This window comes from Musca domestica, unplaced genomic scaffold, assembly GCF_030504385.1.
Source record: "Musca domestica strain aabys unplaced genomic scaffold, Musca_domestica.polishedcontigs.V.1.1 3, whole genome shotgun sequence".
Lineage (NCBI taxonomy): Eukaryota > Metazoa > Arthropoda > Insecta > Diptera > Muscidae > Musca > Musca domestica.
In genome coordinates this window covers 16,202,338-16,228,379 of record NW_026712299.1, presented here as the reverse complement: position 1 = coordinate 16,228,379, position 26,042 = coordinate 16,202,338, and the positions used below count along the sequence as shown (strand labels likewise).

The 26,042-nt window shown below is 33.4% G+C and overlaps 1 protein-coding gene across 1 annotated transcript in view; it reads left to right on the top strand.

Annotated features, from left to right (window-relative positions):
- Positions 1-2,627: 2,627 nt before the first annotated feature.
- Positions 2,628-26,042, top strand: part of LOC101892480 (uncharacterized) — a 107,945-nt gene continuing 84,530 nt past the window's right edge. Inside the window, exon 1 of the mRNA XM_005179676.4 lies at positions 2,628-4,237. Coding sequence (XP_005179733.1) covers positions 4,200-4,237 — 38 coding nt within the window. The 5' untranslated portion in view covers positions 2,628-4,199. The remainder of the gene's footprint in view (positions 4,238-26,042) is intronic.

Here is a 26,042-nt window from a genome sequence, read left to right as displayed (position 1 = left end):
AAGAGTAAGGAAAGGTCAAAAGTCGGGAGGGACCGACTATACAATACCCTACACCGCAATGCGTATTTAGTAGAGTTCCCGTAACAAAAAACATTATTTTGGGAATTTATGTAAAGCAAATTATGGTAACTATGAATCAAATAACATTGCTGTATAGCGCAAGTTATGAAAAAGATAATGATTATATTAAAAAAATATTATTGGAGCAATAGGTATACCGGACGGAGTTCTAACAAATGGTAAAATTTCGTTGAATATGAAAAAATCTACTCTATTTGGGCTGATATTACATATATGGTGGACAATAACCGTAAAATCGGATATATCGAAGCTATACAACAATCTGAACCGATCTCGATAAAATAAGGCAGAGGTATTTTTGAGCAGTATTTTTGAGTCTGATACCCGGTATCAATTATCATTGTTGATGGGTGTATATTACGCATGTGAGGGAATTTAACACTACATCGGATGCAACATATATGCGGGAGCTATAGCTATATCTGAACCGATCTCCATCAAAATTTGAAGTACTTGCTTCTAGGCTGGATTCCATTGGAAGTGCCAAAATGCAGTCCATTTAGGCTGATATTGGTAATTTGGTGTACAAAAAACCTGAAATCGGATAAAAATATATATGGGAGCTATATCTATTTCTGAACGATTTTAGACCCTAGGTCTCTTTGGACCAAATCTGTTTCAGGACATTTGGATCTCCGTCTGTCTGGTGCAAGAGTTATTATTTCGAAACGAGTGGTTCAAAGTTGGTATATCATAATATTATTATGGAACTTAGATCAAGTTTGGAGAGGGGACAATCGATCCACTCCTTCTGATACCACACCCACAAAAAGTCGAAATTTTCAAAAAAAAAAAGTATTCTACTGCACAGTAAGAGAAAGTATGATCCCATTTTATTCCAACTTTGCAAATTCTAATATTTACATCAGTGATACGTCAGATTCGAAAATGGACAATATCGGTCCACTCCATCAAGAACTTCCCCCGAATAATTATAACTCTTATAAAATATGATGTAAGAGGCCGATTGTCTTCAAATTACACCTATCACAACAGTTTTATTAACCCAAGGTCTGATGTGAAGATGGAATATATTGGTCCACCCATTGGACATCTCCCACAAAAGAGTCAAAATTTTCAATATCCATGAAGCTCATAAAACGCAAAATTAACATCCGATTCCATCCACACTTGGCACATCTTAATAATTCTATCAGCACAAGATCTGTTAAAAAGATTGTAGAGATCGAACCATTTCTTCTCGTACCTCCCCCATAAAGGGTACAAATTTTGAATAACCAAACCGATTAGAAAATCCGAAGTAACCATCCGGTTCTCTTCATATATCATACATCCCATTATTTCTACTAACACAAGATCCTCTGTTATGGGTTATATCGGTCCACTCTCTCTGGTACCTCCCCCACAAAGGGTTAAAATTTTGAATACCCATGAAGCCAATTAAACGTGAAATTGACATCCGATTCCATTCAAACTTGTCACATCTCAATATTTCCATCAACAGAAAATCTGTTACAAAGATGGTAGAGATCGGACCATTTCTTTTGGTACTTTTATGAAATTACGATTTCACGTAAAATTGGATATAAATGTTCTTTTTGAAAAATTGAATGCTTCGGCCGACTATATCTGTCACCTCATGCACATTACAACATTTTCTAAAAATGATCTCGTATATCATATAAAGTGAAGGAAGTAATCAATATAGTCCAAACCTGGCACTTCGCAATATTTATATCACATTTATTTGGGTCTGTTGCGAAATGGACAGTATTTGCCCATTTCTTCCGAACCTACTCCATAGAGGGTCAACAATATAAATAATCATAACAGAAGTCAAAATATATTTAAATATTTGAACATTGGCTGAGGCTATACATCTTTCGGCAAAACCGACTTATACTTTTTACCTTTTTTTAAATTATCATTTATATATGGAAATTCAAAAAAAAAATGAAACCTGGACAGTCCTTATTCTCATTTCATTGACTGCGATACAGAAAAATGTGCATCTTTGTTTTTTTGTTTTGTTTTTGTTATTGTTTTTGTTTTATATCAACATTGTTGTAATACTGAGCACATGGTCTTAAAATTTCTCATGGCTGCAATACGCTACGATTTTGTTTTGCTCAGCTCGCGACTGTTTGAGAAACTTGGCCAAATAGAGCTTTTTGTTTCATTGACGTTTTTCTCGCATGGAAGTTTTCAATTTCGTTGCTGTTGGCCTGGAAAGAGTTGTTGTTGGTAGTCGGAGTAATTACTTCTGGGTTTCCTGCAAAAACAAAGGTCTGCATATACCGGTTGGTTGGTTGAATGGCTGGCTGGTTGCCTGAGCGCTATTACAACCGACTTTATCTAGAAAAAAATAAAACACAAAAAACAATAACAACAAAGAGCTAGAGACTGGCTGAATAATTGGGCTGCTGTAGCTGCATTTTACTTTGGCTAGGCTGGCTGGCTGACTACCTGTTTGGTTTCGTTTGAGAGTCATTCCAACCATTGACAGAGTTTGTTAAAAACAACCAGCAGACACTCTTGGCTTTACAGATTTAAATTTGTACTGAGCCAGCGAACAACGTTCAAGTAATAATAACAATAATCGATTGAAGAACGCTTTTTCTCGTCGTAGTTGTTGTTGTTAGTATTTTTTTTTGTCTGCATTTTGGATAATATTCGAAATCCAACCGCGAGCCCTCTTCACCAATCCACCCCTCTGTTAACACATTTTCTTTTTCAATCGTTCAATCGGCCGATGGATGGATGAATCGATTGTCTGACCGCTTTGAATAAAACAAAAAGTTTCGTAAGCAGTTGCCCCCTCCGGCGAAGATTTTTTGGAACGTGTCCGTCTGCGTGTATGTGGCGTGCCGCTTCTACATATACGGTTAGGTGCTACGATTAGGTGGTGTAGATGGAGATATCGCGTTACGTGTACGTCTGTTTCTTCGAAAACAAAAAAACCAACGACGAACGAAAACGAAATTGAAATCTAACAAAACTTGTTGAACAGAAATACCAGGCACAGCGCAGCTGAGGCAGAGACAGAGGCAGCAGGAGTAGTCGCTCGCCGTCGCAGCCGTTGTTGGACAACATCTTCGACGCTGACGCCTTTAACACCATCACCAGCACCACCACAACCACCGCCAAGCAAACACTGGCCTGTTGCTGCCTTCAACGCCAGCGTTGAATTGCTGCTCATATCAGACGCTCGCTTGTTGTGTTGTCATCAACTTTGCACTTTTGCGCTCGCTTAACTTTCGTTAAGCTTACAGATTGTTTTAGCGCTTGCTGCAGTAAGCACGCGTGCGCGGTATATTTCCTTAAACAAAAATTAAGCCTTAACAAAGGAACAGTGGAGAAACGTTTTTTTTGTTATTTTTTTGGTCTGACAGCAGCAGAAAGCCTTAACATTTTTTTCCATTTCATTTCGAAGACAGCCAATAACGCGTAACGAAATCGAATTCAAATAACTCGCTGGCAGTGTTCGTTGAAACGTGTAGTTTTGTGAGTGTGCGTGCGTGTGTGTGCCTTGTGTCCTTGCGAAACATTTTTTTTTCAATTCTGGTCACCAATTATCCTGTCCATGTATAAGCAACAACAACAACGTTATGCTAAACGGCAAAAGCAACAAAGATAACAAATTATTAATCGGTTATTATCTTTTTGGCAAAACGAATTTCTTCTATCTCTAACGAAAGAGAAGAAATCGAAATAGAAGAAGGAGAAGGAGAAAACAAAAAAGAAATAACAAAAAGAAGAAAAACCAAAAAAAAAATTTCCCAACCACTTTTCCTCAACTGCAACTCGCCACACTAACCAAAGTGTTTCAAACAGAAAAAAAGAAGAAAAAAAAAGAAAGAAAAAAAAAATTACTCGAAAATACAAACAAGTGTTTCCTGTTTTGAAAAATTTATTATAGCAAAGTTTTAGTGCCAAAATCAAATAAAAAACCGTTTATACAAAAACAAAACGACTACATATTAAACAAACAAACAAAAAAAAAACATATAATTATTCAAATAACAAAATCGACTATTTGAAAAAGAAAACGAAACAAACCAGTCAAATTTTCTATTTTATTATTTAATTTATTCAACCACCACCCCCTCTCAACCCAGTCATATCCTTGCTAAGGATTAAGAATATACAAAACGAAGATGGAGAAACAGAGCTTTTTAATTGGATTAATATTATGGTGAGTGAAAATATATTTTACAGCATTAAATATAATGATTAAAAAATAGGAAAAATATTTTTTTAATTAAAAAAAATGTCAACCTGTTTTAGAAATAAAATAAAAAATATAAAATTTAAAGCAAAATTAAAATGCCCATATTATTAAAAATATATGCAATAGTTTAAAAATATTAAAATAATATGAAATTATATTATTATAAATAAATATATAAAAATCAATTTTTTTGTATTTAATATATTTTAATTAAATTCAAAGGCAAATATTCTGATACTAAGTGGAACTTAAATATAGAAAATTTTATCTGAAAATATTCAAAATAATATTGCAGAAATATAGAGAAATATATTATATTATACTCTGTAGAGCAGTTTTTATAGAAATAAACAAATTATGAAGTTGAATATTTACATGTACGACATATTTTTATACCCTTCACCATAGTATGGAGGGTATATTAAGTTTGTCATTTCGTTTGTAGCACCTCGAAATATAAATTTTTGAATCCACAAAGTATATATATTCTTGGTCAGCATAAAATTCTATGTCGATTTAGCGATGTCCGTCCGCCTATCCGTCTGTCCATCCCCCATATAACGGTACCTCCCAATATTCGGTGATTTGATAATTTTAGCTACATTTTTCACCGGAATTGTTTCGAATTTGGTATTTGAAGTTCGTAATGGATGCTACAGCCTATGACAGGAGATTGTCTGTACAGGTCCACGTTTTGGTATAGCCCCCATATAACGGTACCTCCCGATATTCGGAGATTTGATAATTTTAGCGACATTATTCATTCGGAATTGTTTCAAATTTGGTATTTGAAGTTCGTAATGGATACTACAGCCTATGACAGAAAATTGTCTGTGCAGGTCCACGTCTTCGTATAGCCCTCATACAACGGTACCTCCTGATATTCGGTACTTTGTTGACTTTAGCTACATTATTCACCGATTATTTTTTTAAGTTTCGCATTTAAATATTGTAAAGGCTTATGACAAAAGTACCTATGCAGGTCCATGACGTCGTATAGACCCTAATATAACTGCTACATTCGGTATTTTTAAGATTTTAACAGAATTTTTAATGGATTTTATTGTTTTTGAGAATAGCCAAATTCATTCCAAATGGTGGAGGGTATTCAAAGTTCGGCCCGGCCGAACTTACAGTTATTTTACTTCTTATACCCTCAGCCATATGGCTACAGAGGGTATATATCATTTGATATGGCCAAAACGTGCCTCATCGAAATAAGGGTTTTAGACACCAGGTCTCCTTGGACCAAATCCGTTTCAGGTCTTTTGGAATCGATGTCCGTCCGTCTGTCTGTCTGGGTGGCCGCTGCGCACGATAACTCTCGAAGGGAGTATCCGATTTGATCCAAACTTGGTACATCGTAATATTAGTTGTCAAGCTTAGATCGAGTTCGGAGATGGGCAATATCGGTCCACTCTTTCAGGTACCTCCCACACAAAATGTCAAAATTTTCTTATAAAAAAAAATTTTTTTAGACAGAAAGAGAAAGGATAATCCGATTTTGCTCCAACTTTGCGAATTCTAATATTTTCTACGTTAGGTGCGAAAATGAATAATATCGATCCACTCCATCAAGTACCCTCCCCACAAATGTCAAAATTTTGAATAATTACAACTCTTATAAAATTTAATGTAAGAGTCCGACTGTCTTCAGATTTCACACATCCCAATAATTTTATTAACTCAAGGTCTGGTACCTCCAAAAAAATAAATAAATAAAAAAATAAAAATAAAAACATTATATTTTCTTCACAGAAAGGGAAGCGATAATCCGATTATGCTCTTACCTTGCAAATCCTAATATTTGCGTCAGTTCTAGGTTAGGTGCAAAAAATGGATAATATCGGTCCACTCCATCAAGTACCTCCCCCACAAAGGGTAAACATTTTGAATAATTATAACTGTATGTAAGAATCCGATTGTCTTAAAATGTCATACATCCCAATATATTTATAAACTTAAGATCTGGTGTTAAGATGGAATACATCGGTCCGCTACTTCTGGTACCTCCCCCACAAAAGGTCGAAATTTTGAATATCCATTAAGTTCATAAAACGCGAAATTACCATCCGATTCCATTTAGACTTGGCACATCTGAATATTTCCATCGACGCACAACAAAGGGTGAAAGTTTTGAATAATAAAAACGATCATAAAATCCGAAAAAAAGTATCCAGTTCTTTTCAATTTAGACATACCACAATATTTTTATTAGCCCAAGGTCTGGTGTGAATATGGTATATATCGGTCTACTCCTTCTGGTACCTCCCCCACAGAGGGTCGAAATTTTTAATATCCATGAAGATAATCAAACGCGAAATGAATATCCAATTCCATGAGGGTATATATCTGTCGGCTAAAGCGAGAGATATTTTTTAACTGGTTTTTTATATCATTTTCTAAAATTAAATTCTTTTTACATTTAACAATTTTAGCGTTATCCCTTTAAAAAACATCATTGTACCAAATCTCTAGCTTTTAGTACTTTTCGTACACTTTAAGTCCGAATTTCCTAAAAACACTTTGGTACATATGTCCAACACTTAACCTCATTCCAGATTTGCAGAAGTTAAGTGTCAGTGGAATTTGTATCTCATTTTGCATTATGTAATGTTTAAAGATTATTTAAGGCAAATGTTGACACCGCCTCAAATGGTCTATCCGCTTAGTCCAATTTAGGCATACCGTTCCCAAAATTTCAGCCAGTATATCACAAAAATTTTTTTATGTTGTTTTTCAATGCATTCTTTGAAGTGGGCTCGTCGTTATAGACATGAGCTTTAACAAAGCCCTACAAAAAATAGTCTGACGATTTAGTTGGAATTATGAATCGACCTGAAGTGTTTCGTAACGGATTTCACCCAAAGAGATACAATGCCTAACAACGTTATTTTAATATACCTGTGGATCATTGGCACGGTTTTTGGGTCTCAGGCGAAGAAAGAAATCTAACTCAAATACATTTTCAGACAGTGCATGGACTTGATATTTTTTCAATAGATAATTTGAGATCATAAATTTCACAAAATTAACTACTGTGTTGCATAATATTATTTTGCTCAATTTTTTAAAATATTGTAGATGTATATTAAATACCTCATCATTTTAGAAGTTATACAAGTGTCTACTACTTAGAACTGATCTATCTACCATTATAAACAAAGAACCCAGTACAAAAATGTTATTCAGTTAAAAAGCATCGACTTTTATCTAAACATTGTTTTCGTTTCCGATTGCCATTATCGAAAATAAAAACGTTATGCAAAATATTAATATGATTCTTATATAAATATTTATATGCATATTTTAAAGTCATCGGAAGTTTATATGATCATATTTTAAACTGGTTCTAACCAGAATTTTCTTTAATAAATATTTCTTATATTCTATAGTTCGACGTTTGTGTCCTAAGTCTTTTGTTTTGTATGAAACTTTTACAAATGAATAGTTTATGAAATATACGAATCCTGGGGCAAAATAGGACATAAAATTAACTAGTTGCCAGAATTATATTTTGAAGATGTGTGTGTCTTAAGTCTTTTGTTTGAAATTCTATTCGAATAATAAAAGCAATTCTCATGAAAGACAAAATCATGCGAGAGTAGTTAAGCAGAGGGGAAAGTAGGACATAAGGAACTATAAGATATGTATATTGCCCCTTTCTGACGACTCCAAAGAAGTTCCCGCTGTGGAAGGAAAAATTAATTATATTATTGAAAGACTTACTTATGACTTTCTATCTTTATACCCTTCAGCATATATGGTATGGAGGGTATATTAAGTTCGTCATTACGTTTGTAACTCATCGAAATAATGATTTTAGACCTAACAAAGAATATATACTCTTGTTCAGCGTAAAATTCTAAGACGATTTAGCCCTGTCCGTCCGTGTGTTATAATCGCGTTAGAGTCAGAACGAATTAAAATAGGAAGCTAACATTTTGCATAGATCAGTCTTTTTTCTGCAGGCAGGTCAAGCTCGAAGATGGGCTATATCGGCCAACGATATCGTGTAGCCCCCGTATAACGGTACCACGATATTCGGTATTTTTATGATTTTAGACATATTATTCACCAGAATTGTTTCATGGGAACCCTAATCCTAATGGGTACTACAGCCAATGACAAGCAATGTATGCAGGTCCAGGTCTTCGTATACCTACCTACGTCCCTATACTCGTTTTTTATGATTTCAGCGACATTACTCACCGGAATTGTTTTAAATGTTGTATTTGAAGTTCGTAATGGGTACTACAGTCTATGACAGAAAATTGCCTATACAGATCCACATCTTCGTATAGCCCCCATACATCGGTACCTCCCTATACTAGTTTTTTACGATTTTAGCGACATTATTCACCGGAATTGTTTTAAATTTTGTATTTGAAGTTCTTAATGGGTACTATAGACTATGACAGCAAATTATCCATGCCCATGTCCAGGTCTTCGTATAGCCCCTATACATCGGTACCTCGCTATATTCGGTTTTTGATGGTTTTAGCGAAAAAATTCAGAGGAATTATTTCAAATTTCGTATTAAAAGTTCGCAATGGTTACTACGGTCTACGACAGAAAATTGTCTATGCAGATTCACGTCTTCGTATAGCCCCCATGTATCGGTACCTCCCTATATTTGGTTTTTTGTTATGATTTTAGCGACCGAAATTATTTCAAATTTCGTATTTGAAGTTGGTAATGGGTACTACAGTCAATGATTGAAAATTGTCTACGCAGGTCCAGGTTTTCGTATAGCCCTCATATAACGATACCTCTCGATATTCGGTATTTTGATGATTTTAGCGAAAATTTTACCAGAATTGTTTAAAATTTTGTATTTGAAGTTCTTAATGGGTACTATAGACTATGACAGCAAATTATCCATGCCCATGTCCAGGTCTTCGTATAGCCCCTATACATCGGTACCTCGCTATATTCGGTTTTTGATGGTTTTAGCGAAAAAATTCAGAGGAATTATTTCAAATTTCGTATTAAAAGTTCGCAATGGTTACTACGGTCTACGACAGAAAATTGTCTATGCAGATTCACGTCTTCGTATAGCCCCCATGTATCGGTACCTCCCTATATTTGGTTTTTTGTTATGATTTTAGCGACCGAAATTATTTCAAATTTCGTATTTGAAGTTGGTAATGGGTACTACAGTCAATGATTGAAAATTGTCTACGCAGGTCCAGGTTTTCGTATAGCCCTCATATAACGATACCTCTCGATATTCGGTATTTTGATGATTTTAGCGAAAATTTTACCAGAATTGTTTAAAATTTTGTATTTGAAGTTCTTTGTGGGTACTACAGTCTACGACATAAAATTGTCTATGCAAGCCCACGTTTTCGTATAGCCGCCATATAACGGTACCTCCCGATATTCGGTATTTTTGGCGATTTTAATCAAAGTTCGTATTTGACAAATAATTAATTATGAATGACCACGTCTTCGTATAGCCCCCATATTAGGTGTCTCATTTTTCTTTTTTTTTATTTTACAGTTCCTTCCAAATGGTGGAGGATAATTAAAGTTTGACCCGAACGAACTTAACTGCTTTTTAGCTCTTTTTACTTACTTTTGTTTTATTTGTTTTTCCTTCAGGAGCGTAAACAAAGAAATCGGAAGGTCTCCCAACGCGTGAACAGTTTCAGCTGACCATTAGTAAATCAGGATGGATTTCAATATAATTTGACAAAATCTATTTTTAGACCAAATTCCGCCATGCATTACAAATTTATTTTGGTACCAAATTTCGTTACACATTCCAAATTTCATAAAAATTATAGCGTGTTTGGTGAATCAAATATACGAAATCGGCCGAATATATATATGACAGTTATATGAAACCTCAACCGATTTCCATATAATTTCGCAAATTTATTTTTGTACCAATTTTTTTTACTTATTCCGAATTCCATTGGAATCGGACAAACATACAGTGTTTGTTTGATTAAATATTTCAGATCGGACGAAAATATAATATGTGAGGCTATATCCAAATCTGAACCGATTTCAATATAATTTAGCAAAATTATTTTCTGATCAGATTCCGTCACACATTTAAAATTTTATTGGAATCGAATATACACATCGTTTTTGGTTCAGCAAATAAACGAAATCGATCGAAAATATATATGGGAGCTATATCGAAATCTGAACCGATTTCAATATAATTTGGTAAATTTATTTTTGTACGAAATTTCGTCACTCATTCCGAATTTCATTGGAGTTGGGCAAACATACAGTGTTTGTTACATCAAATATGTGACACCGGCCGAAAAAATATATACGAGCTATATCCAAATCTGAACCGATTTTAATATCATTTGGCAAATTTATTTTCGTACTGATTTCAGGTACACATTCTAAATTTGGAGACCGTGTCTATAACCGATATGTGCATTCAAAAACAACATTTTCTGGAGGTACCGCCGATTCTGATGTTATATCTATATATTATTATTAGCCTGTTTAGCAGTTTTTGAGTCTATAAATTACAAACAAACAATCAAACGTCCAAACATTTTTCTCTTTTATAGATATAGAAAAAGAGATGATGATGACATATTTCAACAAAAAATACAATAATTCTAATTCCTGGGATTTTTAATTTCTCTGGAAATCCGAAGAGTACCATAGAAAAACATTTCCTTTTCGTTAAACTCTTCATTGTGGTTGTTTTAAATCACCTACAAAAAAATTCGTTGAAATTAATTATTCTTCTTATTTCCATTTTGACCATGACTTAAATTTTATAACCAAATCAAATGCTAGTAGTTTCGGTAATGGTTTGCCAAATACTATTGACCTTTGTTTTTGGTGGAAAAAAACCCCATGTGGTTGACTAGTGAATCACCCTGTGGTTTGCCAAAAAATTAAAATAATTGCAATTATATAAAGAAAAAACAAAAAAAAAAAAAAAAAACGCACACAACCTGGTAAAGACTATGAAAATGCAAATGTTCATTAAGTTCAAGTCTAACCCCCAGAAAAATGTAGGTACGTGTACGAAAAAAAAATTGGCAATTATTTTGGCTAATTTGTTGTCTTTGAACCCATAAAGGTTAAATAAACAAATAACAACACTTGGGGTGTAATAAATAAAGTAATTTATTTTAAATAAGCTGTCCCAAAGATATACACATTTATTAATTAGCATTTTTTTAAGTGCATATGCATGCGCTATCCGAAGGCACATTGTCCACAGGTATGGGTCATTCGTTTTATTCATTCAAAATTTGTTTTTTTATATATTAATTACAAAAAAAATAAGAAACACCGAAATTCTACTCACTTCCATGCCACAATTTTCTTCTAAATAATTCGTTTGTCACAAAAAAAAAAAAAAAAAAAAACAAGATTCTACGGAATTCATGTCATGTGATATTTGAGTTTGTGTGTTTCGGACGTTTTATTAGCTAATTATTGAAAATTCTGGCCTCATATATTTTATTGTGTTGAATGCTGTTTAAAAATGTGTTCAGGTTCACGTCGCCCAATACTGGTTCTATAAAAAAAGGTTCTTGGTTTTTTGTTTGTATTTTGCAAATTTATTGAAGAATTAAATTGTAAAATGAATACATTTTTATTCAAAATCGTACGCACATGTCTATTGGAAGAAACTGGACCGTGACAAAAACAAGTCGGATTTCACGCGTATTATGGTGTTTAGTCGCAATGGTGTTGTTTAAGATTCTCTTCTGCCAGTCCTTGGCTACAATTTTGCCAAAGGTTGTGAGTATCGAAAATGTTTCCAATATATAGACGTTAATAAATAGACCTTATGTAATATTATTTGAGGAATTTACTAATGGGAAAAAGTTACTCAATAAAAACGTAGCCAAAAGACGGGTTAAAATTCTGTTTATTTTTAAAATATTACACCAAGCGAAAACGCTAGCTAAAATAACAGTTATTTAACCTTTACACTTCCCTAATTTTTCATTCACGTGAAAATGAAAATCTCCAGCATACATATAAATAAAAGGAGTAAAAACAGCGTTAAGGCAGCAGCTTTTAAAGGGTATATCCTTACATGGTGGCTATATCAAAAAGTAGACGTACTTGGACTATTTTGGCAGGAATTAGACTAAAAGCTCAATATGTTAAATCATAGCTTATTTGGTTTAACATTTTCACAAAATATCTTCTAAATACCAAAAATCATTGGGTAGATTTTTAAGTCTTATATCTTCGTGAACCGATATGGTAGTGCGGGTTCTATCATTATATCAAAATACATGAAGCATGCTGAAAAATGAACCCAATGAACGAAATTTAAAAAAAATCACAAATCTTGCAAATATCATATTGCAATATTTGTATCACATTTAGGCGTGGTGCAAAAATGGACAATATTGATCTTCCCTCATAAAGGACAAAATTTTTCAATAAAAATAATTTATATTAAGCAAAAATATCTTTAATTCTGGTCGGGTCAAAATATTAATACTGTAAGAAAATGAACCTCTAAAGCCAATTATCTGCCAGTTTGAGATAATTCTATGAAAAAGTGTAGCTAAAATCCTTAAAAAACCCGAATATTGGGAGGTTCCGTCATATGGCCGCTATACGTAGATGTGGACCTGAATAGACAATGTGTTATAGCTGAAAAGTGTGAAATAAGTCATTAAAATACCGAAGGTACAGTTATATGAGGTCAACAACAAAATTGTGATCAAAATTACTAAATGACCTTAAATCTGCCGAAGCAGTTATATGGGGCGCTATACCAACCCGTGGACCTATATAGCCCATTTTCAATACCAGACGTTCTACGGACCTAAAATATATCTGAGTTTTATAAGCCTACCTCATTTTGTTAGGAAAATATCCGTTTCAGGACATTTGGAGTCGATCTCGTATTTCCGTCCGTCCGTCTGTCTGTCTGTCTTGCTGACTGGTGCGCACGATAACTCTCGAAGAAAATATCCGATTTGGTCCAAATTTGATACATCGTAATATTATTGTCAAACTTAGATCAATTTCATAAATGGGAAACATCGGTCTCTACTTCTGGTACCTCCCCCATAAAAGATTAAAATTTTCAAAGAAAATAATTTACCTCATTGAGGGAGAAAGGATTATTCAATTTTGTTCAAATTTCGCAGATCCCAATGAGTAATAGATATCGGCCAAATCCATTAAGTACCTTCCCACAAAGAGGTCTAAATTTTCAATAATTATTGGCCTGTTCCAGAACTGCAAGAATCTAAAAGTTTTTACTACGATAACCGATTTTCTCTTTATAATATCGAAGAACATTGCAAAGCTAGTAGATTTTTGAAGGTTCTGGAACAGACTATATAACTCTTATAATATATGAAATTAGTCTTATAATTTTACACATCCCAATATTTTTAGTAACACAAGAGCTTACGTGAAGATGGAATATATCCACTCTACTCCTTCATGTACCTCCCCCACAACGGTTACTCATAAAGCTTGTAAAACGCGAAATAAGTATGTGATGCCTTTTAAACTCGGCACACCCCAATATTTCTATCAACACAAGATCCGTAATAAAGATGGTAGAGATCAGACCCTTTCTTCTGGTACCTCCCCAAAACAGGTCAAAGCTTTGAATAACCAAAACGATTCTAAAATCCGATATAAGCATCCCGTTCTCTTCATATTTCACATATCCCACTGTTTCTACTAACACAAGATCTGATCTGATATATTGGTCCACTCCTTCTGGTATCTCCCCACATAAAGGTTAACATTTTAAGTAACCTTTAAAGTAAGGCACATCCCGATATTTATATCAGCACAAAATCTGATGTGAAGATGGAAGTCATCGAAATACTCCTTCTGGTATCTCCGCCACAAAGGGGTTACAATTTTAAGTTACACTTATAACTCTCATAAAATGCGAAATATGCAACTGATTCTCTTCAAATTTCCCACACCCCAATATTTTTATTAACATAAGATCTGGTGTACAGATCATCGGCCAATCCCTTCTCGTCCCTCCGGTTCATTAAATGTGGAACCTAACACACATTTCAACATATTAGTTATTGTGTTCTGTAAACATTTAAATTTTTCCGAATTCCCTGCAAATTTTTTTTCTTATAATTCCACTGTGCAATGACATGTCGAGATTATGGAAAATTTCAAGTGTATCTCATAGTACTGCGTTTGTCAAAAGAGTTTCAGTTTCTTAGGCTAAACTCCTTTAAGGCCTTTATATAGCTTTCAAAATTAACAATGGGACCCCATTTTTTTAGCAAACTTTTCGACAGAAGCCTTTTAAAGTATGAATTTTTAATATTTTTAATTTTATAACCCTTTCATTTGGGGCTCCTCTTTATTTCTGCTCTACTTTTATAGTCTATTAGGGTTTTCCGATAATTATTGAAAATATTCAATTTGTGTTATGGAAGGTGTACTGCCAAAAATGTCTTTATCGATTTTTATAAGGCAATCAAAAGACTTCATTCGCTTCTTATTCGAAAGAAATCCAGTTTGTTTTTCTGTGAGATTTTTTTTCCAGCAAATAAAATAAAAATAAAAAACTACAAACCACAATCTGTTTACAGAATAATATTTCGTACATATTTTAGACAACTTCAACACTTTCTCACCAAAAAAAAAAAAAAAATAGATTCATTCACTTTAACATCTGTTTACTAGACTAAATAAAACGATTGTGAGTCGCACCTGAATTCTCAGCTAAAGTATTTTTATTAATTCTAAAAACGATGATAGGCTTAAAGTATATCTATGTCGGTGAAACGGACTTATACGTTCTCACTGGTATAGTGAAAGAATTAGATCAATCGGAAACGTGACATACATCTTTAAAACTGAAACATATATTTTTTGATAATTTTTTTTTTTCTAGACATAACCATAACCTCATGGTATTCAAGTCTTCCTTATTTGAAAACTGTGCGTTAGGCGTATATTTCTAAATTATGCTAATTTTCGGCGATCGACTAAAAATGTGTAATCACGACACATACAAGTTTTTTTTTTCATTATAAATGAGAGCCTATTAATTATCAGTTGGTTTGCTTCGTGCAGAAATGCTAAAAACTTGTATTGCTATGTAGAATTTTTTTCAAGAGCCGGTTAAGAATTTTTTTCACAGCAGAGCATAAAAACCAAAACTAGTTTTATTTTAATTAACGCAAAAGTATATAACGTAAAATTAAAAAATAAAAAAAGAATACCACTGGCGCTTAAATTTTGCTATTGATACTTGACTTTGGCTTTGACAGCTAAATGTACAACAACGACAAAAATAATGCTTAATTAATCCAAAAAAATATATAAAAATAATGATAAGTAAAATAAATACCAGAATTTGTGGGCAAAATAAATTTCAAGAATTTGCACACCAATCCCAACATCGATGACATTAATCATCATTAAATTGTGGTGGTGTGAAGAACCTGAAAATATTCATAAATTAAACATGAAAACTTTATCAAACTCCGATGGTACAATTAATAATGATTAATTATTTAAATAAAATAATTACAATATAATCCCCAACTGGTTATTTTGATTTTTAATAATTTGTTTTGTTCTAAAAATAAATAATAGAACAATTAAAAAAAGGATTACCACACATCCAAGTGGGCCCCTTACAAATTATTGCCCTAAGGCATCAAAACGAAAGACTTCAGAAACAAGCGTGTGAATATATGGCTAGACAACCCGCATAACAACCTATTTGCATTTTTGTTTAAGAGATAATAATAACTATCTGCCAAAATCGCCTCAGACAACTTCCTTTATTTATTGTTGATATTTTAGACACTCGAAATAAATTTTGTATTTAAAAACCCATTAATTTTGAATCTGAAGAATCTTTTTGTTTCTTTTTTTTTGGCAAATCAAATGACCTTTGCTATAAATTAAAGTTCGTTGATATTTCGTGCAGCAAAGAAGAGAAAAAGGAAGTATTTAGTAGTTTGTTTTTCTTTTTGAAATATTTTAAGTGACTTACGCAGTTTAAGATGATATGGCGGTGCCTAGAGGCGATGATAAATGGCCGTTAGAAAATTAATTGATGGGAAATAAAAACAAAATATTGAAAAATAGCAATACGCATTTTCATATACTTAGAAAAATTTAATAAGGCCCAAAAATCTTCTAACATGTATCGGAACAAAAAGTAAAATTTTAAGTTTAAGGTAATATTCAAAGGTCTAGTATGATGTCCTCTCCACCATGGCATCTTTCTCTGAGGCAATCGAAAGACTAATTTTGCATCTAATTTATCACTACTGCAAAATATGTACTTTCAATTTAGTAGAATATCGCATTGTATACGTAAAAGCAGTTGATGAAAGCTATGGGATTTGAAATTGGAATTTAGATTTAGAAAATATTAACGTCACCAATTATGGTTTTGAAAACGGCAAATTTAATTTTTTTTTCATTCAAAAAATGCAATTCTTTAGTTTTTTTTTTTTTTCTTTTTGAAAAATCGTTTATTTAATATCCCAGAGTTCATCAAAATTTTTCTTTTAAGAATTTCGAAAATTGCAATTTCAACGAATACCACATAATATTCTGCCAAATATACCAGAACGTGAATCACATGGCCCATTTTCAATATTAAAAATTCTTCGGACCTAAGCTACATCTGAGTAAAAGTTCATCAACCCACTTTATTTCGATCGGAAGCTAGGGTGATTTTTACAGACGGACATGGCTAGCTAAGTCAACATAGAATTTTATGCTGATCAAGAATATATGCAGTTTTTGGGGTTTAAAATGCTTATTTCGACGAGTTACAAACAGAATAACAAACATCATAAACCTTCGATGATGTGGTGGAGGGTATAAAAAGTATATCGTTGCATATTTTTCGACAAAAATCTATAGTTCTAAAATCGATTACATAAAAGTTGTGTTTGCAAAAAAGTCTTTAAAATCTTTCATTTTGAAGTTTTCGGAGGAGGATTAAGCTAAACCATTGCACAATGGACCCACATCTAATTTTTCTCAAAACCAACAGTAACCCCAATAAAAAATTTCAGAATTTCAACTCTATCCCTTCACCCAATAACAAATTTTGTAACATTAAGTACGCATATCCAAAACCATCTGCACCTCACCATCCTGACATCAATAGTGAACCGATACAAATACCATTTGGTACTTTTCGTACACATATATATATATATATATATATATATATATATATATATATATATATATATATATATATATATATATATATATATATATAAACTTATCCCTGATACCAACAGGGACCTCAGCATAACAAATGTAATATTTCGTAACATTTAGTACAGTTTTAGTACTCATTTGCAAAAAAACGTTCCATATCTCAATCCTGGACTCTGAAACATTTATCGAAATGTAAAATTTCATAGTTTAAGCTCTATCCTTTCACCTAATATCAAATTTAGTACCATTTAGTACTTTTCGTACAATTTTTGTATTCACTTGCAAAACAATTCAATATCTCAATGTTGGACACAGAAACAGTTATCGAAACGTAAAATTTCATGGTTTTAGCTCTATCCTTTCATCAAATATCAAATTAGGTACTATTAGTACTTTTCGTAAAATTATAGTACACATTCCCCAAACAACCTCCATATTATAATCTCAGATACCAACAGAGACCTCTATGTCAAATTTCGGTATTGTAAACCTAGTAAACCTACCTAATTTGATATTAGGTGAAAGGAGAGAGCTAAAACCATGAACTTTTACCTTTCGATAACTGTTTCCTTCACCCAATACTATATTTAGTATCATATCAGGATTTCAGCTCTATGACTTCATCCAGTGCCCAATTTAGTACCATTTAGTACTTTTCGAACTACTATAGTATACATTTGCAAAACCACCTCCATATCTTTTCTCCATATGTTAATCTCAGATACCAACAGACACCTTAATATCAAACTTATTTTTAAAACCACCTCCATATCGTAACCACAGACACCAAGTGTGACATCTATCTCACATTTCAGGATTTATTATCTACTTAGTACTTTTCGAGCAACTATAGCACATATTTCGGAAATCACCTCCATATTTTGATCCCAGAAACCTGCATAAACTTCAATATCGAATTTCAGGATTCTAGTCCTTTCATCCAGTACCAATTTTCGAGCAACTAAAGTACATAGTACAAGTACCACATCCATATCATTACCACAGACACCAACAGTAACATCTACATCAAATTTCAGGATTTCAGTCTACCCTCCATCCAATACCGAATTTAGTAATATTGAGTACTTTTCGAGCAACTATCTGTTCACCCAATACCAAATTTTTCAAAATATAGTACTATTTAGTACTTTTCCTGCACATGTAGTGCACATTTCCAAAACCACTTCTTTATTACAACCAATAGGGACTCCAAACAAGGTTTCTGTCTTATCCGTTAACCTTCAACCAATACCAAAATTTAGTACTATTTATTACTTTTCGATCACATATAGTACATATTTTAACCACCAACAAAGACATGTATCTCAAACTTCAATTTAGTACTTTTCGTACAAATATAGTGCACATTTCCGAAACCACCTTCATATGTCAAGGCTGACACATGAACAGCGGCCCTAATACCATATTACAGATTTCAAGCATTCTCAGTTCACCCAATACCAAATTATACCCAATATAGTACTTTTTGTACACATTTCCAAAATTGTCTCTTCATTAAAAACATCAACACAAATACCAACCATGGACACCAATACTAAATGTAAAAATCCCAGCCTCATCCGCTCACACTAAATTAAATTGTTCCGAATTTAGTACCATTTAGTACAGTTAGCTCACTTAGTATACATTTCCATAACAATTTTCATACATCAAACTTACTTTCCAACCTCGATTTTCATACCGAATTTAATGTTTTTATCTCTACCCCTTCACATAAAACCAAATGGTATCAGTTTAGAAGTTTGGTACCATTTTAGAACTTTTCGTAACCTTAAAGGTCGAATTCTCAAAAACCTATTGCTATATCTATCCTTCACTCTTTCAGTGATTCTCGTTCCAAATCTCAGGATTCTAGCTCATTCCGTTTGTCCACAACAAGATTTTCCTTTCATATATTTCTTAGTACTTTTCATACCCTTTCGGCACGAATTTCAAAAAAATCAGCCATATCACATACCTCACTCTGTGTTACGTGTTATCCAATTAAAAAAATATGGAATAGGAAGAGGCTTCGTCCCTCTTTTTTGGTTACTTTGCAATGTAAAGTTTCAAAACACCGTTGCACTCGTTTTCTATGTTCTCTTGCTCTTCTCTCATAATCTGCTAGACTTTTCTAGTAATTATTGAAAAAATTGATTTTTTTCTTATATGTTCATAAAATGCAAAATTATTCCTCAGTTCTCTTAAAACTTCACACATTGCAATATTTGTACCAACATTAAATCTAATCTAGAGTTGTATTATATGTGTCCAAAGTTGTAATATATAGGCTGGTACACCGACCGATACTTCTAGGTTTTTTTTTTGAACTTACAAGTTATTTTTTAGCTGTCTTTATTATTTTTAAAGTATTTCCTTAAAAATATTATTATAAAAATATTTTCAAAATTTTTAAAATATTTGGAACACATTTTTTAACATTTTTGTTTTATTTTTTTACACTTCTCCTCCAAAATTTACGATCGCATCACTGTCTAATTTATTATAATTGATTTTTTCTTATTTATTATTTTGAGTTACATTTTTGTTTTTTTTTTTTTTTATTTTTCTCCCCCCTTAACTTTGTATTCATTTGATCTATTGCTCCACATTCCGATATTGTGTGTGCCTGACTGTATTCCACAGCATAACCACGGCACCGCATAACGTAACTGTTGTTATCTATTCATTTAAAATGCTAATAAACCTAAATTTTGTTTTCGTTACGTTACAAAACTATGACTAGAGCCATGGCTAATGTGTTTGTGTGTGACTAACTGAATTGATGAAAGGACAGACAGATGGATGAACGCAGGCTTGAATAAACGGCTCTAGATTTGGATGTGTAGCTGCTGTTGCTGCCGTAGTCCGAATGTATGCAAAAAAAAAGGGGACACCATAGACACACACAAAGACACGTTTAGCACATTTATTAAATTTGCAATTGATTGGATGTGTGTCTGGTGTTGTGTATTTGAATATTTATTTTACGACAACCTACTTTGCTAAAATAATATTTCCCTATCTCTTACCCTCAAAAAAAAGTAAAGAAAAAATATTGAACAAAAACAAATAAAAATATATGTTTATACAAATTGGCTTAAACACACACAACAACAAAAGATACGCACATGTGTATATTTGCACTCCGATATTAGGGTGGTGTGAAATAATTGATTTATATTTATAACAAATTGTTGAGTATGAAACTTTTAAAAACCTTGTAAATTTGGACACATAAAATTTTTGGGAATACTGATTACACTGTGCAACAGAAAAAATAATGACAGGAAAAATTTCGTGAGCTATGAAAGTGGAATAAAAATAAAAGATACGTTTATCGGCGTTTTGAAAGTTTATATCGCCAAGTAACCCCGTCATCCACTTGTTTTCATATTTTACAATGAAGATTCTTTGAAATCCCTGCATTTTAGTATATATCGTATTTAGCAATATTACTGACAACCATAAGATGATTATTTTTTATATCCTCAGCCATATGGCTAGACAGGGTATATATCATTTGATACGGCCAAAACGTGGCTCACGAAATAACGGTTTCCGACCTTAGGTCACTTTGGGCCAAATCCGTTTCAGGACATTTGGAGTCGATCTAGCAATGTCTGTCTGGTGCGCATAACTCTCGAAGGGAGTATCCGATTTGATCCAAACTTGGTACATCGCAATATTATTATCAAACTTAGATCAAATCCGGAGATGGGCAATATCAGCCCTCACTCCTTCTGCACCTCCTCCACAAAATGTCAAAATTTCCAAAGAAAATATTTTACTACACAGAAGGAGAAAGGATTTTCCAATTTTGCTCCAACTTTGCGAAGTGCTAAGTACTAATATTTGATCAGTGCTAAGTCAGGTGTGAAAATGGACAATGTCGGTCCACTCCATTAATACCACCCCCAAAAAGGGTCAACAATTTGAATATTTATTACTCTTTTAAAGTGTGATGTAAGAGCCCGATTGTCTTCAAATTACACACATCACAATATTTTTATTAATCCAAGGTCTTGTGTGATGATGGAATATATCGGTCCACCCCTTCTGGTACCTCCCCCATAAAGGGTCAACATTTTGAATACGCACGAAACTCATAAAACGCGAAGTTTACATCCGATTCCATTCAGACTTCGTACATCTCAATATTTTTATCAATACAAGATCTTTTATAAAGATGGTAGAGTTCGGACCATTTCTCCCACATAGGGTTCAAGGTTTTTTATGAACAAAACGCTCACAGAAAACGAAATAAACATTCAGCTCTCTTCAAATTTCACACACAAAAAGATTTTTGCTAACACAAGATTTTTTGTGAAATAAAAAAACTGCAACAAAGTCAAACGCCATAATTTTTACATTTTTTTTTTTTTTAATTTTATTGAATGAAGCAAAAAATGTCGGAAATATCATCAAATTTTAGAATAAGTTTAGATTTGTTCGAAACTGGTCAACTTTGGCACAAATTAGAGCCTTCAAACGGCCATTGTTGCTCTGCGGTATTTTGGCCCATTCCCGGATAAGCGCTTGCTTGAGGTGATCGACACTTTGATATTTTTTAGTGCCAATCTTGCTTCACAAAATGCTCCAGACAAAATAGTCCAACGGATTGGTATCCGGAGATTTTGGTGACCATTGTGCGCTGGAAATGAAGCGAGGAACCTCATTTTGTAACCAATATTGGGTGGCGGGTGCTGAGTCCTGTTGGAATGCCAAGGTCTGCGGCCAAAATGTTCACAATATTTTCGCTATAATATTCGATATTTATTCTGATGCCACAGTCGATTAGAACGTGCGGAGAGCGACCATCGGCTGTTATGGCAGCCCATACCATCACCATGGCCGTCGCTTGAGTTCTGGTGACCGACCGAAGGTGCACATTTTCAGCTGACCTCTTTTGCAAGTAAACACGATTGTTTTGTTTGTTTACAAACTTCTGGACAACGAATGTTTTCTCATCGGAGAAAACCAAATTCGGCAGTTCACCACTTTCGGCCCAGCGAAGCAACTCTTTAGCTCTGTTAAGTCTATTTTCTTTCTGTTGCGGTGTAAGTTCTTGGAATTTCAATGGCTTTATCCCGAGCTTATTTATCAATATTTACCAAATGGAATATTGCGATATGTTCAGCTCACGAGCCATTTTTCGGCCACAACGACGCGGATTTCGATCAAGTCGCTTTTTTACTTCTCGAACCATTTCTGCTGATGTTGCTGTTTTCGTCCGTCCACTTCCTTGACGTCGAGCTACGCTTCCAGGATCACGGTAATGAGCGAGGGTACGAGATACAGAAGATTTATTCACATTTAAATGCTGGAGTGCTCGAACGATAGCCACTTGTGATTTTCCAGCCAAATAGAAGGAAATCACACTATCACGCTTAAATTCCATCACGAATAACTTTTTTTCTGGAAAATTCTCACCAAAATGCTTTTGTACGCTTGTAAACAATATAATGAGCTGACACTGGAATAATTTTAACAGCTGTCGAACGAGTGACTTGGAAATGACAGCTTTCTGAAGTTGGTTGCAGTTTTTTCATCTCACCTTGTATATTTATAATTCCTTTTATTATCTAAACACTACCCTTAATTTCCATAACGTCATCACCCGACCACCCTTTAAAACAGTATGTCAGCTGGCCAAAAATTGATGATGTCCAAAAATCTCAAAAAGAAGCCCCATCTCCTATGAATGAAAAGACAAATATAAACAATGCAACAAAAGCAGAAACAGCAACAACAATAATAAATTTCACTTTTATACCATATGTGAAAAAAAACAACAACAACAAAAAAAGACAAAAACAATGTTTGTGTTATAAAATGTCTTAAACAAATACAATAGAGTAGTAATAATAAAAAGAAATAATAATTGTATAAATCAAAGACCTCACATAAGTTACTTTGCCGCCACCTTATGTGATTGTCACACTTCTTTGGCTAGTTAAATAAAGGCCCGCACACACACACCTGAGTGGAGGAGAGCAACTAAAATGAAGCGAAAAATAAAAGAAATACCAAAAATTGTTTGGATATTCATAGGAAAGCCAAATAAGACCAAATGAAAGTAAAACCAAAACTTTGTTTTAGCTAACCAATAAATCACAACGACGGTAGAAAGGGAGGAAGAGAAGTGGGTATGAGGAGGGCTAAAAATTTCGAATGTTTTGTTATTTTGTTTCTCCAAATATTGATGATATTATTATGTTTGTTTTTGTGTTGAATTTGTTAATAGCTGCGTTATTATTTAATCGGAAATTATGTCAAATCAATGAAATGCAAATTGTTTTGGATATTTGGTCTCAATTTTTAGCTGCGCGACCGGATTAGTGGGGTGGTCATAATGACAAAACGGAATTTTATTCAAATTATGCCAAGTTGCTGTGGCTATTTCACATAATATGTGTTAGTATGCTTCAGTGGTATTGGTAACTTCCTCAACAGAAATCCACAAATTTGTTTTGGTATTATTAACAAAAAAAAAAAAAAAAAAAAAAAAAATTAATTAGCCATCGAATACCGATGTGCCGTTGCATATTCAAGTTTAACAAAAATAACGGTTATTTAAACATAAAAAAGTTTCTATACAGCTCTGTCGCCACTTAAAATGGAGAAGTATTTAAGGCCAAATATTATGCAATATTTTCATCATATTAGCCAGTTTTGTTTTTTTGTGGATATGTTTGATTAATTTACATGGCCATGTTAATAAAGAAAGTTCGCTTAGGTTTCAGGAAGAGAGAGAGAGAGAGAGAGAGAGAGAGAGGGGGGGGGGATATTTCTCGAACATCTATATTAATGTTTTGATGGAATTTGTCTTCTTTGTGGAGGATAGAATTAACAAATATTATGATGTAACAGAAAAACAAATTGAATAATTTGCAGGCCAATAGAAACAACACTAAAAAAACTTCTAAAGTTGTCTTCTTCGCAAAAGTATATGCTGTCAGAACTGCCTTTCGATTTTAGGGCCCAACTGGTAAAAAACTAAATTTTTAACGAAAATAGTAAAAAAATCTCAGAAAAGTACTATATGATACCCTACAAAAAATGTACATAACTTGTATGTTTGAATGTTTGTTTGTAATTTGTGGACTTCAAAGCCGCTAAAGAAATTTTTCTGAAAATTTCCAAATATACTGCAGCATCGCCTGAAAGTAACATAGGCTATATACATTTTTGGACGTAGCGCCAAAAAATGGTTTTATATGCACATATCAATTGATCGGTTGCGGATACCGTCTTTTAATTTGGCAGGTGTAACTAAATTTGGGACACGTATATATTTGCAAAATTATATTGAATTCGGTTTAGATTTGGATATAGCTCCCAAATATATTTTCGACCGATTTCACATTTTTGATGCAACAAGCATAACACGTATGCCTGATTGCAATCAAAAAACAGTGACGAAATTTGATACAAAAATTAATTCTCCAAATTATATTGACATCTGTTGAGGATATAGCTTCCCTACATATTTTCGGCCGATTTCCTATATTTGATGCACCAAACACGCCATGTGTTTAGCTCAGAGGAGCTCCGCCGATGGGAGTAAAACGCCGAATGCGTCGAGCAGTGGACCGTAGGGGGGTAATATAAAAAGAAATAAATAAAACACAAAGGTTTTTCCTTAATATATAGAAGTATTTATTCTTAGTTTGGTGGTTGGTAACAATTTTACCTGTGGCAACAATATGCCCTTCTATGCACAACGATATGTGCTTGCAAACGATATTGCGGGTGTTGTCTGTCCGAATGACAGCGAAGTACTACTTGATGTCTAAAGGAGGCGGCAAAACTAGTGACAACTAATTACTCGTTAAAATGTCAAAGGCGCTAGCACAAGGTTGCAATAAACCGTATCGCGTACATTTTAACGACTAATTAAGGACCAAATCAGGGGTCAATAAAAACCAACTTTAATCCAATTCTAAATTAAACACCATGTATATCCAATTTCAATGATATTTGGAATGTGTGACTGATTTAAGCCAACACATAAATTCGTCAAATGATATTGAAAAAGGTTCAGACTTGGATATAGCCCCTAAAAAATTCGGCCGATTTTGTATATCTGATGCACCAAACTCGCTATATATGTCAAATTTTAATAACGTTTGGAAAGTGTGACGGAATTTGGCCTTCAAATTATATTGAAGTTGGTTCAGTTTGGATTTTCATTTTATTAAGAAAAAAAGACCCACCATGCCGTTGCTATGATATTAGGCTTACAGTAAACAACTAAAAAAACTGTAAGTTCGGCCAGGCCGAACTTTGAATACCCTCCACCATTTGGAACGAATTTCCAAAAAAATAAAATCCGTTAAACAATTCTGTAAAAATCTTATAAATGCCGAATGCAACTGTTATATTAGGGCTGTTATATTATACGACGACGTGGACCTGCATAGGCAACTTTTGTCATAAGCCATTAAAATATAGAGAGGTACCATTATATGGGGGCTATACCAAAGCGTGGACCCACATGACCCATTTTCAATACCAAAAGTCCTGCAGATATTATATGCATTTGAGTAAAATTTTATCAATCTACTTCATTTCGTTCGGAAGCTTGAGTGATTTCCACAGAATG